This window comes from Loxodonta africana, chromosome 10, assembly GCF_030014295.1.
Source record: "Loxodonta africana isolate mLoxAfr1 chromosome 10, mLoxAfr1.hap2, whole genome shotgun sequence".
Taxonomy (NCBI): Eukaryota; Metazoa; Chordata; class Mammalia; order Proboscidea; family Elephantidae; genus Loxodonta; species Loxodonta africana.
The window spans coordinates 14,603,152-14,617,494 of NC_087351.1; the positions used below are offsets into that span (position 1 = coordinate 14,603,152).

At 42.4% G+C, this 14,343-nt stretch overlaps 1 protein-coding gene across 3 annotated transcripts in view; it reads left to right on the top strand.

Annotated features, from left to right (window-relative positions):
* Window positions 1–14,343, top strand: part of INO80 (INO80 complex ATPase subunit) — a 134,350-nt gene that overhangs the window by 114,162 nt on the left and 5,845 nt on the right. For all 3 annotated transcript variants that reach the window (XM_010598353.3, XM_003418664.4, XM_023558669.2), the window contains exons 29-32: window positions 3,344–3,416; window positions 10,565–10,723; window positions 11,347–11,449; window positions 12,416–12,504. In XM_010598353.3, coding sequence (XP_010596655.1) covers window positions 3,344–3,416; window positions 10,565–10,723; window positions 11,347–11,449; window positions 12,416–12,504 — 424 coding nt within the window. The remainder of the gene's footprint in view (window positions 1–3,343; window positions 3,417–10,564; window positions 10,724–11,346; window positions 11,450–12,415; window positions 12,505–14,343) is intronic.

Consider the following 14,343-nt stretch of genomic DNA (forward strand, 5'->3'; position numbering starts at 1 on the left):
TCTGGCTCTTTTTCATTCATTCAACAGGCCTTTACTGTGGTTGGCTATGTGCCTAGTGCTATTCGTGTATATTGGTGCAGAGGGGCCTTACTGGGTCATTGACTAAAGAAGCGTGAGACCAGGGCATGTCTTTGCTGTGTGATTTCATAGCCCCCTTCACAGACCACCCAGAAGCCTCTAAAGCTTTTTCCAACAGAAGCTCCAAGTTAAGATTCCTTTTCAGCCCCCTAGAGGGCACTCAAACCACCATGTTAGCTTTAAGATTTTGTTTTCTCAGTAGTCGGAGAGAACCCCTAAACACTGGCTTATATTAGCAATACTAGATTTATTAAGTAGAAAAGAGCTTCTCAGCAGTTTAATTTAGATGTTTTTGTTTATATATAATCCAGCAGATTGATCCAGGATGAAAACTCCTAATTTCCTAGACGTAAAAACCCGAGATTGCTATAGTCCTGTTTTTCCATTACAGTATGATAAAAATTACCTTGACTGCAGCCAAACCTTACTAAATACTATCTACCTGACAGAGCACAAAGATAATCATCAAAAAACATCTTCTAAGCACATAGTTACTATCTAAAGAAGAGTTTTCCACCATCGTATGTCTAAATTTTTCCACTAATTTTACCTGCATTCCTCTTACTAGTGTTTTTTCTGTATCTAGTACCCTATTTGTATGTGATTGCCACATCTGGGGACTTGCCTCTGTAGCTGTCCAGGCTGTGGAAGGAAATGCCTCTCTTCTCTTGTACTTCACCGCAGCCTTCTATCACCCTCACTACTCCCTTGTCCTCAGCCACCAGTCATCAGGCTCCAGGCTTCCTCAGGAACTACCAGGAAAGTCCCAACCATTGGGTAACCCCGTCACATCCCAGTGTCAGAGGGGAGCCTCTGACCCTCCCTCTATCCCCAACAAAGTAGGAGAGGAAGAGATACAGAGGGGAAAGCAATCTTCCCAGTGCCAGAGTGAGGAGGATTACTCTGTAGAGACTTGTATGGCTGTGAAAAAATGAACTTTTATTTGAAGCTTTATTGTGGTCAGATACTCCTCTGTGGTCCTGTTAGGAACCAAGCTTCTGTTTACATCATCCCGTGTCTGGGAAAATGTGCTTGTAAATTGGCAGATACCTTCCAACGTTTAATTCTCCCTATATGATTTAATCATAAGAAGTGGCAGTTAAATAAGTAAAATTACTAAATATTAAACATCATAATAAAATTCAAAGATAAACCGTAGAATTCTTGTGGAAGTACAAAACTTTTTTAGACTCGTGACGTACCAGAGGCCTCAGACACGCTCTGTTATCCAGGCCCCTCTAGGAAAGTTGTGTTTCATTGAATGAATAGTGGACAGTTTCTTCTAGGACCTACCCAGCTCAGTGATTAACCAAGATGTTTGTTTCAGAATAGTTCCTTCACTGAGATTCACGTTTGATGTTGACGTGTCATCAGCTTAGTCACTTCAACTGTATTCCCAGCATCCTCATTTTATAATCCAGGAAACACCTTCAGCAGCCGAGTGACTTTACCAAGGAAGAACATTATCAAAGAAGGAGAGCATCCTGATGATTTATGGAGTGTACATTCTTAGCAGATGCCAAGTGCTTGCTAGGATATGACCATACTGTGGTAGAAATAGGGGAGTGATTTCACCCGAGTTGTCACTATCTCATGCTGTCAGCTCTGTGGCTTTCTGTCAGCAGAGCCTGGATGAAACTTGCCTTGAGTGCATCCCTTCTCTGCAGTCTTCTACTCCCCCTCTCCCCGCCCCTTCCCCTGCAACATACTGCTTTGTATTGTGGCATGCTGTCCTGTAGATGGGAAGCTTTTTTGGTACTCTGAATTTTTTGGTACTCTGAAACATTTTCTCCCTTTTCTATTCTTCTACCCATCCAATAAGGAGATGCCATATACGGGTTTCCAGCTAGGTGTTGGAATGTGTTTGATTTTAAAATAATTTATTCTAAGATATGAGTGGTTTAGTTTTTAACTCTCTACGTTATCAAAGGAACTCGTTAATCTAAATCAGTATGCATCAATTTTTTTTTTTTACTGGAACCGACAGAATGAAATTCATTTTATATTGTGACACCTTACCTATATACCGTATCTGTAACAAATTTCACAAAGCAATACTTATCCTAATGACCTGTGATATAATATTTTCTACTCTGTTCATTTCTTTAATTTATTTTTTAATGTGGTCCAGATCCACCAAACCTTTTTCATGACCAGTGACAGGTGTGACCTGCAGTTTGACTAGCACCTAAATGAGTTTCCAGCTGTATTCCTCCCAACGGTTATGAAGGAAAGGAGTCAGCAGCTTGATTTAGAGGGTTGTAACATTTGCTCACCAGTAAAACGCACTCCATTCCTCTTCGAAATGTTCTGGAAAATAACCTAGGATGGCAGAAACGTGAAAATGCAAGATAATCTTAAAATATGTTTGTTATGTGCAAGAATTGAGTTTAAACTGAGTCCCTATTTGTGTGTGTGTGTGTGTGTGTGTGTGTGTGTGTGTATACAGATAAATCTTACATTGTCAAAAGCCTGTTGTTTGTGATCTGGTGCGGACCTAGTTTATAGAAGATATTCCGTAAATATTTGTCCCCTTGAATAAGTGTCAGTGACACCTGCCGGTTTATTTGTAATTTTAGGCTTCTTTCAAAGGATGTTAGATGTAAAGGAAAACTGAGAGAACTATATCTAATTGCTTCTATGTAAGGGCTGTGTTGACATTCTTCAAAAAGTACTTTAATTCAAGGCGGCCTCAATGGATTGATCCTACGTTTAACTTAGCATGTACAAGTCGTGGTGTGGGTCTTAGTCCTAGCCTTGGGTCATTTTCCTGGGACTCACTTTCTTCATCTTAAAATGAGTGTTTTGGACTAAAAATTGTTAGTTCCCAAACTATTGAAAATCACGGTTCTTGGGAGAAACAGTAAAATACTGATGTATCTGGCCCCCTTCATACAATCTAGGAGTGGTTTGACTTGTTAAAAATGCAGTTATTACATACATAGAGAGAGGGCTTTACTTCAGCAGTAACATATTTTTTCTATTACTTTTTGCCACATGGTGATTATTGTATTCCCCATCAGTAAGATACCAGTGGGCAGCAAAAGTTTATCTACAAATTGGAAGAAGATTTCCACCGTTTGATTTTAGTAACAGTGCACCTTTGTACAGTGTGAAGGAAACAACAGTTAGGCCCCCGAGGCAACCATCAAAACTCCTTTAGCCCTAAGACTCTGCGCACTGTATGCAGAGATGCCTCTCTTTTGCCACATGCCATTTTTCCTTTTCAGTTTTCCCTCTTACTGAATCTCTTCATCTCCCACAGGAATGACATCTTCGTGTTCCTGTTAAGCACGCGAGCTGGAGGACTGGGTATCAACCTCACCGCTGCAGACACGGTACGTAATGAGAACACAGCCCAGCCCTGGCTGCGGAGGTCTTCTGCTGTGAGCGAGTCCTTCAGTTCGCATTACCCTTCATTTTCTGCCACAAACTAGTTTATTTCTTTGCCTCTTATTGTGTCAAAAGACTACAGATTGCATTTTGACTAACTGCAGCATTTTAGCTTTCCTTTTAGACTTTTCTGTCCATTCCCTTTTAACAGGTTTCTTACACATTCATTCAACAAAATATTTAATAAATGCCCACTATGTGCTGGGCACTGTTCTTGACACTTGAGGTACATCAGAGACATTTCAACAAATTATTCATCCTTTCATACCCAGTCTCCCTGGAGAAATAATCCCTCCTCTGAAAGGGGGAAGAGCATTCTTTTTGAATTTCATGATTATCCCCAGTATTCAAATATATTTAATAACAATTTCAATAACCTTAAAAATCCGTAAGTGGGAAATTGTTTTATAAAAGGCATGACTCTGAAAGTGTCACTTTATGTGCCTCTCCATAAAATCAAAGCATCAAAATCCCCACAAGGGTGAGTAGGATGCAAACTTAGGAGACCGTGGAGCGTGGAGGTTCAGGCCTGAAGAGGTTTGAACAGATTGACAGCAGCAGAGCTGGAACTAGACCCATGTTTCCTAGTCTCCGCTCCTGGGCTGTATCCACTCTTGCTTTTTGTAACTGCTATGCAGTAGAATTGCCTGTCCGCAAGAGTGAAAAGAAATTGTGTAATATCACTGGATAGAATATCATCTGTAGGACTCAGTTGTACCTTCCTTGGCATCTAAAACTCTTCAGCCGTTCACCCAGGGCTTCAGGGTCTGACAACCACTGGAGTCCTAGCTGCGGAAATGCTGTATCTAACACACATCATTAACTGCCAGCATTTTATGGAAAGACTGTCGGTTGTAGTAGATATTGTTCTTGTGGGTTCTCTGATGTGGTAGCTGACCTGGTGCCTTATCAGATAGCATAAACTTACCCTTTCTCCTTGTTCTGCTTGTTTCTCTGCTTTCTCTACTATTGAAGTATTCCATACAGTCCCAGCTTAGTCATATTCTTAATGTGAGTGCAAGATTCATCACTTTCTCCTAGCTGATCTTTTGGCCTCCAGTCTCAGCCCCCAGCCCGTTACTGTTCGTCCAAGTCCATTCTTTCTATGCTGCTGCTCTGTTAGGTTGTCTATACCCTTCTTCACTAATCATCTCACTCCTTTGCTTAAAACTCTTCAGGGATTCTCCCTCATGTACAAAATAAAGTATAAACTCCTTTGTACAGCATATAAGACCCTTCATTTTGTGGCCTTTATCTCCCTTTCCAGCCTAATTGCCAGACCACTTCCCCTTCCAAAATTTATGTTCCAGAAATAACGATTGACCTGTAGTTCCTGAAGACACCATGCTGTATTACACTGTTGTACAAACTGTTCCCTCAGCGTAGAATGCCCTGTGAGCCTTCTCTTTTCCTTGTAAATCCCTGCTTGTTCTTTACAACACTGACCCCTCCCTCTGCTCAAGTTAACCACACTATATCGTGATTAAGTATGTTACATACTAGACTCAGCTCTTCAATGGGAGGAAGTGTCATGTCTGCATTTCTCATGCCTGGAACAGTTCGTTCACTCATCCGACAGATGTTTAATGAGCATCCACCAAAGGCCAGGCACTATTTTGGCTACTAGGAATTCCGCTGTTTTAGCCACACGCAGCCAGAGTTCTATTTTTGTCCTTATAGTTTCTAGAACTTACATTTCTACCAGGGGAAGATAGACTATAAACAAAATAAAAATGTTAATAAAGAATATGAATGCTGTGGAAAGGAATGCAGCAGGTAAGGAGCGACAGAGTGATCAGGGGCTGGTGTTCTCTGTGGGCTGATAAGGCCTCTCCAGCAAGGTGACACTTGAACCAAGACCTGAAGAAAGTGAGGAAGCAAGCCAAAAGCACGTATCTGGCAGAAAGAAGAGCACTCCAAGCAGAGGAGATGAGTGCAGAGTCCTGAGGTGAGAACATGCTTGGTGCAGTCACACACAACAGCCGGGAGCCCAGAGTAGGCAGAATGGAATGAACGAGGGAAGAGTGGTGTGAGCTTGGGATGGGTGTCGCAGAAGCAGACCCTGTGGGGCTTAGTAGGCTGCAGTGAAGACTTGCAGATGAGAGGCCATGGGAAGAACTGGAGCAGAGGAGTAGTGTAATCTGGCTTGGTATTTTAACGCATCCCCCTGGCTTCTAGGGGGCTGTAGGGGAGAAAGGTAAAAGCATGAAGACCAGTTAGGAGTTAGAGACAAAGTAATGGTGACATGGACAAGGAGCGAAGCAGCAGAGATGGTGAGAAATAATTGGAATCTGCATGTATTTTGTTGATGGAGCTAACAGTTTGCTGCTAGCTTGGGTGTGGGGTGTACAGGAAGCATCGAGGACGACTGACTCCACAGTATTTGACATGAGCAACTGGAATGATGGCGATACCAGTTATTGATAGGAGGAAGAGGAGCTAGGAACAGGTTTGAGGCAGCAGCAGAGTCTGGAGTTCAGGAGAAAGATTGGGGCTGCACATGTATTTTGGAGCCATCAGGTTATAGAGGCTTGATGAGGTCTCTCAGGGAAGTCTAGCATATGTTCATTTGATTAAAATCTATTTCCCGTCTTCTCAGGCTGCCTGTCTAGGGTTTGGTCTCTGGTTTCTTAAGGACAAGTTCCTGAGTCACTCATTTGCATCATCAAAGAAATGAGCAGATTTGGGGTGGCGGGATCCTCATCACGCTTCCTGTGTGAGGCTAAGGAGTTCCTACTGGCTGTAGAGAACCAGAAGTGGGCCCCTAACCGACAGCCAAGGAGCTCTGGAGGTGCCGCAGTTAAGCACTTAGCTGCCAACCGAAAGGTTGGTGGTTTGAACCCACCCAGCAGCTCAGCAGGAGACAAACCTGGAGATCTGCTTTCGTAAAGATTATAGCCAAGGGGCAATTCTACTCTGTCACATGGGGTCGCTGTGAGTTGGAACTGACTTGACTGCATCCAACAACGACTACCACCACCGACAGCTGGAGAGGTAGAAGCAGGAATATCTTTTCATTCTGGGGCCTAGAGACAAATGCCCAGGATATTCTGAGTTCTGAATCATTTATATTTAATTTCTGGGGGATTCACTTGTAAATTAGGAGCTCCTTGTACATTCCCTAGAAAAATAGGGCAGCAAGATTGGAATAAATTCGTAGGTGCTGCTTTGGGTGTATTAAAATTAGAGACACAATAGGCTTAACTGCTTTGCCTTGCATTTTTCCTTTGCCCTGAGATTTATTTAGCTTTGGGAGATCCCCTGGACCATTTATGGACAAGGAAGAGGTTAGCCTAAAATGTCAGAACTGACTTAATGTCTTGTGACTGAGAATGCAGCTTGTTGGTATTTGCATATGTAAACACGTATTCATAAACAGTGGGAGTCTGGCCCAGTGTGTTAGTGAAAACATGACTTTAGCGTGTGATTAATGGCAGCTGCCCCTTACTGTCCTTGTTTTCCTTTGTTCTTGTGTTCTTCCTGAAGTGTAGGGATAGCTTTGTGATTGACTCTGTGTACTTAGTGATTGCTAAAAATGGTGCCATTTGTTTTTGTTTCTATGTCAGACCTGTTTTAGATGCGTACATGCTGCGAGAGAATGAAGAACTTTTTGTCCTTTAGTTAGCAATATGAGCAGTCCTAATGTCCCATGAGATGGCAGGGGACAGCTTTCAGCTTTTCCAAGGGACTGAACTTCCACCCATTCTCTTGGGGGAAAAGAGCCCCACCCTCCAAGTGTTGGTCCAACTTTTTCCGGTTGTTCTTCTCTAAATTTTCCTGTTTTCCATTTCACTCCCTCATGCCCTGGAACCTCCTATCGTTGACCTGTGTAGCAGGGCCCCTCCACCGCATCTCAGCTCTCACTCTCTGTCCCACAACTCCCGAGCTTGGTGTTTACAACTCACAACTCGTGAAGGTGCTATTAATGTATTTCCCCTTAGTCATTGCTGGGCCACGCTTTGTGGATTGACTTGCTTTAATCTTTCCTAGTTAGGTCAGTTCTGGTCCTTTAATTGCTACTTGTTTTTCTCTAGAATGTTTCTCTAAGCTCTATAAACCTGACTACCAAATACAGGTGTCGTCTTTGTCCCACTGTGGTAGGCATTGTCACCCCCAACATTGCCCCCAGTTCATGTCGTGGCTGATTCAGTGTTTGTTTTGTTGTCAAGTTAGATAGTAACCGTTCATCTGACTTGGTTTTTAGCTCTCACACTCTTAATGCTGTGTTTTAATCTTTTAACTGTTATATATTTCATTTTCTTTCTCTCTGGGTAAATATTTTTCTAAGTACAATCGTACTGCATTCTCTTTTCCTCCCAAATGCCCCTAACTCTTTTAATCCATTTACAGAGTAAATAGCCAACAGGTTTGTTTTGTTTTGTTTTTTTTGTTTTGAAGTTAAAATTTCAAACCTATCTCCTTAGGTTTTAATCTTCTTACTTTTGGTGAGTTCGAAAGAACCTAGGTTGAATCAGGTCTGCTTGCCTCTAAGATTTTCACGAAAAAAATGTAAATGGTAAACACTTACGAAGTGATTCATAATATAAAATTCCCCATTATGCGTTCATGCCGAACCATTGCCTCAGGCTTGGCCAGATCAAGGCACTGTCTTGTATGTATGACATCAGCCCCCAGTTTTTACATACGTGGTCATTCTAGGTCTACTGGACAAGTAATCGTCCCTGTGTCCAACTGGAAGTCTTTTACTTAACTCTGTCCTCACTTCTTTTGTTCTTCCCAAAAGTTTAAACTGTATTTACTAGAATTTTGCTTATCCCGTTGAAACTCCCAAATGTTCTATGGTCAGTTTTGCTGTATTTCTCTACATGGGGCAAGCATTGTTTACTTCCAGATCTTAAGTCTGTGGATACCGTGGAGTGATAATGAGCTTTCACTTTGGCAAGGAGCCAGCAGTTCTCTCCCCAAGGGTTCTAACCTGTGCTAAAAACTGAGGGATTTATATGTCATATAAAAGTAAGATGAAAGGCATGCCGTAAGAGAGAGCCAGGGGAGGTTCTTACTGGTAGAGACAAGAGCACCGAAAATGCTGATGCCTATTGTCCGTCTTCACCCAGACCTGAATTCTCCCGAGAATAGTTAGAAAAATTGCCTCTGTTTTTACATGAGAAAAATCACTTGGGGATAGTGTTAAGCGAGGGGAAAAGCGTTATAGAGAAAAAGTCTAAAGAGAGATAAATCAGTGTTCAGTTTACATTTTTAGAGTCTGTCTAGTTTTGGTCAATCCCCTTAGATTTTGCAGAATCAACCAACTAGTATTTGTTGGGATCTATTTTGCACTGATAAATGGAGCCTGTCCTCTTAGGACTACGTGGGGAGAGTTAAAATATAGCACACGTGAAATAATTGGCAACTGTTCACTGATCAAGTGGGGACTCTGAACTAGGGTAAGCAGTGCATGGTGGTGGTAATGGTGCAGGTGTGAGAGGACACTTGTAGGTCGCGCCTCAGGTCAACCACTCACCATGATTTCAAGCTAGCCCCTTATTTGTAACAACAAAACCCCACTGCCATCAAGTCGACTCATAGCGACCCTATAGCACAGAGTAGAACTGCCCCATAGGGTTTCCCAAGGCTGTAATCTTTATGGAAGCAGACTGCCACATCTTTCTTCTGCAGAACAGCTGGCGGGTCCAAACCACTGACCTTTTGGTTAGCAGCCAAGCACTTAACCACTGCGCCACCAGGGCTCCATCCTTACTCAAAAGAGGGAGGAAATACATAGTCTTTGTGAGAATTCACTGAGATACGTTCGCACACTGGTGCCAGTAGATTTCAGCCATTATTATTATTATTTCTAATAAAAAATTCAGGAAAAGGGCACATTATTATAGGCTAGAGAAATCAGGGAGGCCTTCCTGGCAGTGGTGAAGCTTGAACTGAACTTTAAAGGACCAATAGAGAAGAGTTGAGGGATTCTAGGTCAGAGAAACAGCTTGAGCAAAAAGAGGTGCAAACAGATGTGATATAAAAGATGAACACTGAAAAAACCTGTCTGCCTAAAAAGGGAACCAGAATTGTTTTGGGAAAGAATAGAAAATGAAATTGGCTCGGCAGAACAGGGCCCAATTATTTAGAGGGGTTTGGACTTGATTGGTTACAACATAAGTGGCAGAGAGGTGGAGTGGTCTGTAGCAGGGAAGGTTTGTCTACAGAGGTACCCAGGGCAGACTGAAGAAGAAAGAGACTGAGATCCCCTAAGCCTGCTAGATTAACAGCATCAGTGATCCAGGCATCATGGTGAGGATAGTGACAGTGGAGCTGTGCAAAACATAGGTTCATTTCTAAAGAAGCACTGGCAGAATTCAGTGAGTTGGTTGGATATAGAGGAGAATGCATGAGAGATGAGGGACGACCATTTTGAACTAGATTTTTTTCAGTAGGTCAGCTGTGGTGGATAGCAGCCTTAAAGGCTAATGTCTCAGGAGTCTGTTGGTTTTAGGATTACTTGCGGGGGTTCTACATTTTTGTTTGTTTGTTGTTCAACAAGCTGAAAGTAGCATCCAGGGAACCTTTTAAACATTGCTTCCTTGGAATTCATGGGACAGGAAATGACCCTGTTGGTAGGAGCAGATCTCCCTGAGAATACCAAGGTAGGCCCAGTGTTAAAAGGAAGACTTTCACTCCCTCACGTCCCAGGCCTACCACTTACTTAGGCTATGTGATCTTAGATAAATAAAATCCTCTACTTTTCTGGGCCTCAGCTTTCTCATCTATAAAGTAGGGGCCTTAATAGTACACGTCATGGGATGGTTATGAAGTTCCGTTAGGTTAACACACATAACTCATTTAAAACAGTGTCTGGCAGACAGTAAGCCCCAAGTGTTAACTGTTCATATTTATTGCTCTTTTTAAATAAACACTGTGAAAAAAGCCAGGAACACGTCTTTTTTGCCCAGGGCAAGTGAAGGAGTGGCTTGGTCTTGTGACTTGATATCCTCTCCATCTTAATATCACAAAGAGAAACCTGGCATCAAACTATTACAGATAGATGAGGGGCTGGGTTGCTCGCAGAATTCCTGGCCTGCCCAGAGAGTGACTCAGTCCTTGCTGTATCTTCGTCTTGCCTATATAGGTGATTTTCTATGACAGCGACTGGAACCCCACTGTGGACCAGCAAGCCATGGACAGAGCCCACCGCTTGGGGCAGACAAAGCAGGTTACCGTGTACCGGCTCATCTGCAAAGGCACCATTGAAGAACGCATTCTTCAGAGAGCCAAGGAGAAGAGTGAGGTAAGCACAAGACAAAGGAATTAATATACTGGTGGAGAAGATAGAAAATCCAACCACATTGACTAGGCTAAGACTTTTTAAGGCTCTCTTGCCTTTCATTGATCATGAAGGAGCTAGAATTTCTTCTGAATAGAAAATAAAGTAAGGTTCTGTACAATAGCACTATCAGCTGCCCAGGCCATTCCTTACTCTTCCACCAGAATGGTGTCCATTGCCAAGATTCAGCTGTTGTTCATATGGAAACCCTGATAACAGAAGTGGCTTTCATGTTTGATGTGGTCTCACATTCAAAGGAAGAAAGAATGACATTTGCGCTCTTATACTAGTACTCTCAACTTGATCTGCCTCTGAGATGTACACCAATTTACTAGTTTCCAACGAAATGATTGTTTTTGGTTTTTTCAACCCTGATTCAGTATTATTGGATATTCTGGCAGTCCTAAGCCTAGAAGTTCTCATTGTCCTTTCTGTTAGATGAATACTCTGGATGAGCCTGTCAGATAAACAAGAATAGGAAGACCAGAGGCCTCACCTGAGGACAGTTGAGAAGGGTGTTTCTTTCTGGATATTTGCCATATGGGAACAGATGCCTGGTGGTGACATTTTGATCTGCTTTGGTACAGATTCAGCGGATGGTGATTTCAGGCGGTAACTTCAAACCGGATACCTTGAAACCCAAAGAGGTGGTTAGTCTTCTTCTAGATGATGAAGAGTTGGAGAAGAAGCGTACGTACTTTAAACCTCTTAATGTTCTCTCTTGCCCTGTAATATATGTTTCTCTAGCCCCACACACATCTGAAAATGGAAGGGCTACTTGATTGGGTGCCAAGAGTAGGGAAAGCCAAAGGTTTATCTGGGGGAAACTTTTTGTATTAATATTTTATATTAAAGTCCTAACAAAGATGTGTTGTGAAGTAAAAGGCAAAATTTACATGTATTTTTAAAATAAATGTAATTTCAAATAAACGTGTAGCTTGCTGTAGGAAGGCTATATCCCTAGACTCCCCACCAGTTACGAATTTACTCTGTTCTGCCCTGAGAGATGTTTCTGGGGAAAAGTTGGAGAAGCGCTGCTGTAACATGCAAACCCCTTTCCCATTATTTCTGGCCTTTGAGAACAGTGAGTTTCAAACTTAGGGGTGAGCCTTCTGAAGACTTCCACGGCATAACACCAAAATAAGTTCATGGTTCTCACTGTTGCCATCATCGTCTGATATACCTTTCGGACCTCTACAGCCATACCTGGTCTGTTCAATGCAGAGATTCGAAAAGGCTGGAAAGAAAAGAAAAGGAAAAAAAAAAAAGGGCAAGGAGAGGCCTGTAATAATTAAACTGAACCATCGTTGAGCCCAAAAGCTGCGGAGTATCCAAGAACTATATTCTTTCTCTAGGTTAGAAAGCCCCTAGTTACCTGCTTTAGACAGATCAAAGTTGTACCTTGGAACATAAACATCAGAGGATACGCGGTCACCTTAGTTTCAGAGTAGAAATAGGATTAGATGCATCTTTTAATGCATGTAAGAGTGAAATTTCTTTTGACAGTATATAGGTGTATCCAGCTAGAAATGTTAGTTTTCTTTTCAAAATTTTTTCTGTGATACCACTTGCTGGAAATGCAAGAATAAAAAATTCCGTAAAGTATGATTGGTACAGGTTGGAGATTCTTCAGATCTTACTTAATTTTCTTGGTAGTGAGACTGCGACAGGAAGAGAAACGGCAGCAGGAGGAAACCAACCGAGTGAAAGAGCGCAAGCGTAAACGGGAGAAGTACGCAGAGAAGGTATCTCTACCCTGGGGGGCCAGTGGGGGTGGGGGGCCTACAGACCAGGCTGAGGAGTACAGGGCTTGTCATCACTGGTTGGTATCCAGCTCCAGCTGTGTGTGATCACAGCAGGTCTGTGCTGACTGACATTTGATCAGGAGAAATGCTTGAGAGTACTGTGGCCCTGGTAGACCTGTACTCACAGCACAGACCAACCCTATCTGTGTTCACAGTTTAATTGTAGGAACCATTCGTCTGGGCCATTTCAAAGCGTAAGGCTAAATATGGGTATGGTGGCTGTTACATAGATTATTAGAGTTCACAGAATCTTAGAAAGAACATAAGAGCACATCAGAGCCAATTCTTCTACCATAATTCCACGTGTGTACCATTCAGAGTCATCTGTTATTGGAAAAGTAAATCGCTGACCATTCTGACCCTCTCTTTTTCTCCAGTACACTCCAAGAATTTCACCTAGCTTTTTTCTCCATTTTCATTTTTCCTGCTTTAGCCCATTAGGGTTGCTATAAAGGGAATGTAGTTTTCCTTAATTTCTCCATATCTTGCTGTTTCTACCAAAGAGTTTTATCAGTCATTCTTCTCCCCAGTCTTTACTGGCACGTAAATTGAAGGGAAACCTTCAGGACTTACACCCGTTTCAGGAGTCAGCCAATTAGTTCTGTCTAGGTTCCTGGACTTATTATGCCACAGGCTGTTAAGTTATTATCAGTTGTGCTTTAGGTGAAAGTTTACAGCTCAAGTTAAATTCATTCAAAAATGTATACATGCATTGGTTTGAGACATTGATTGCCATCCCCACAATGTGATAACAGCTGCTGCTTTCCACCCTGGGTTCCCTGTGGCCATTCATCTAGTTCTCTTGCTTCTTGCCTTCTCACCTTGCTTTTGGGCAGGAGCTGCCCATTTGGTCTTGTGTATTTGACTGATCTAAGAAGCACATTCCTTGCTTGTGTTATTTTTTGTTTTATAGGTCTGTCTAATCTTTGTGTGAAAAGTTGGCTTCAGGAGTGGTTTCAGTTCTGAGTTACCAGAGTGTCTGGGGGCCACAGTCTCAGGGGTTCCGCCAGTCTCTGTCAGACCAGTAAGTCTGGTCTTTTTTCATAAATTCGAACTCTGTTCTACGTTTTTCTCCCGTTTTATCTGGGACTGTCTGTTGTGATCCCTGTCAGAGCTGTTGGTGGTAGCCAGGCACCATCTAGTTCTTCTGGGCTCACCCTGGGGGGGTCTGTGGTTCACATTGTCTTTTAATCCTTTAGACACATATTTTCTTTGTGTATTTGGTTTTCTTCATCCTCCTTTGCTCTGGATGGGACGGGACAAATAGATGTGTCTCAGATGGCTGCTCGCAAGCTTTTAAGACCCCAGATGCTACTCATCAAAATAGGGTGTAGACCATTTTCTTTATGAACTGTGTTATATCAGTTGACCTATACGTCCCCTTAGACTACGGTCCCCAGATCCCAGCTCCTGCCACTCGATCCCTCAAAGTATTTGGATATGTCTAGGAAACTTCTATGCATTTGCTTTGGTCCAGTTGTGCTGACTTCCCCTATATTGTGTGTTGTCCTTCCCTTCACCGAAGTTGACATTTGTCTACCATCTAGTTAGTGATTTTCCCTCTCCCTCCCTCCCCACCGTCATAACCATCAAAGAATGTTTTTTTCTGTGTAAACCTTCTCTTGAGTTCTGAAAATAGTGGTCTCATATAATATTTGTCCTTTTGTGACTGCCTTATTTCACTTGGCATGATGCCCTCCAGATCCATCTATGTTGTGAGATGTTTCGAGGATTCATAATTGTTCTTCATGGTTGTGTAATACTCTATTGTGTATATTT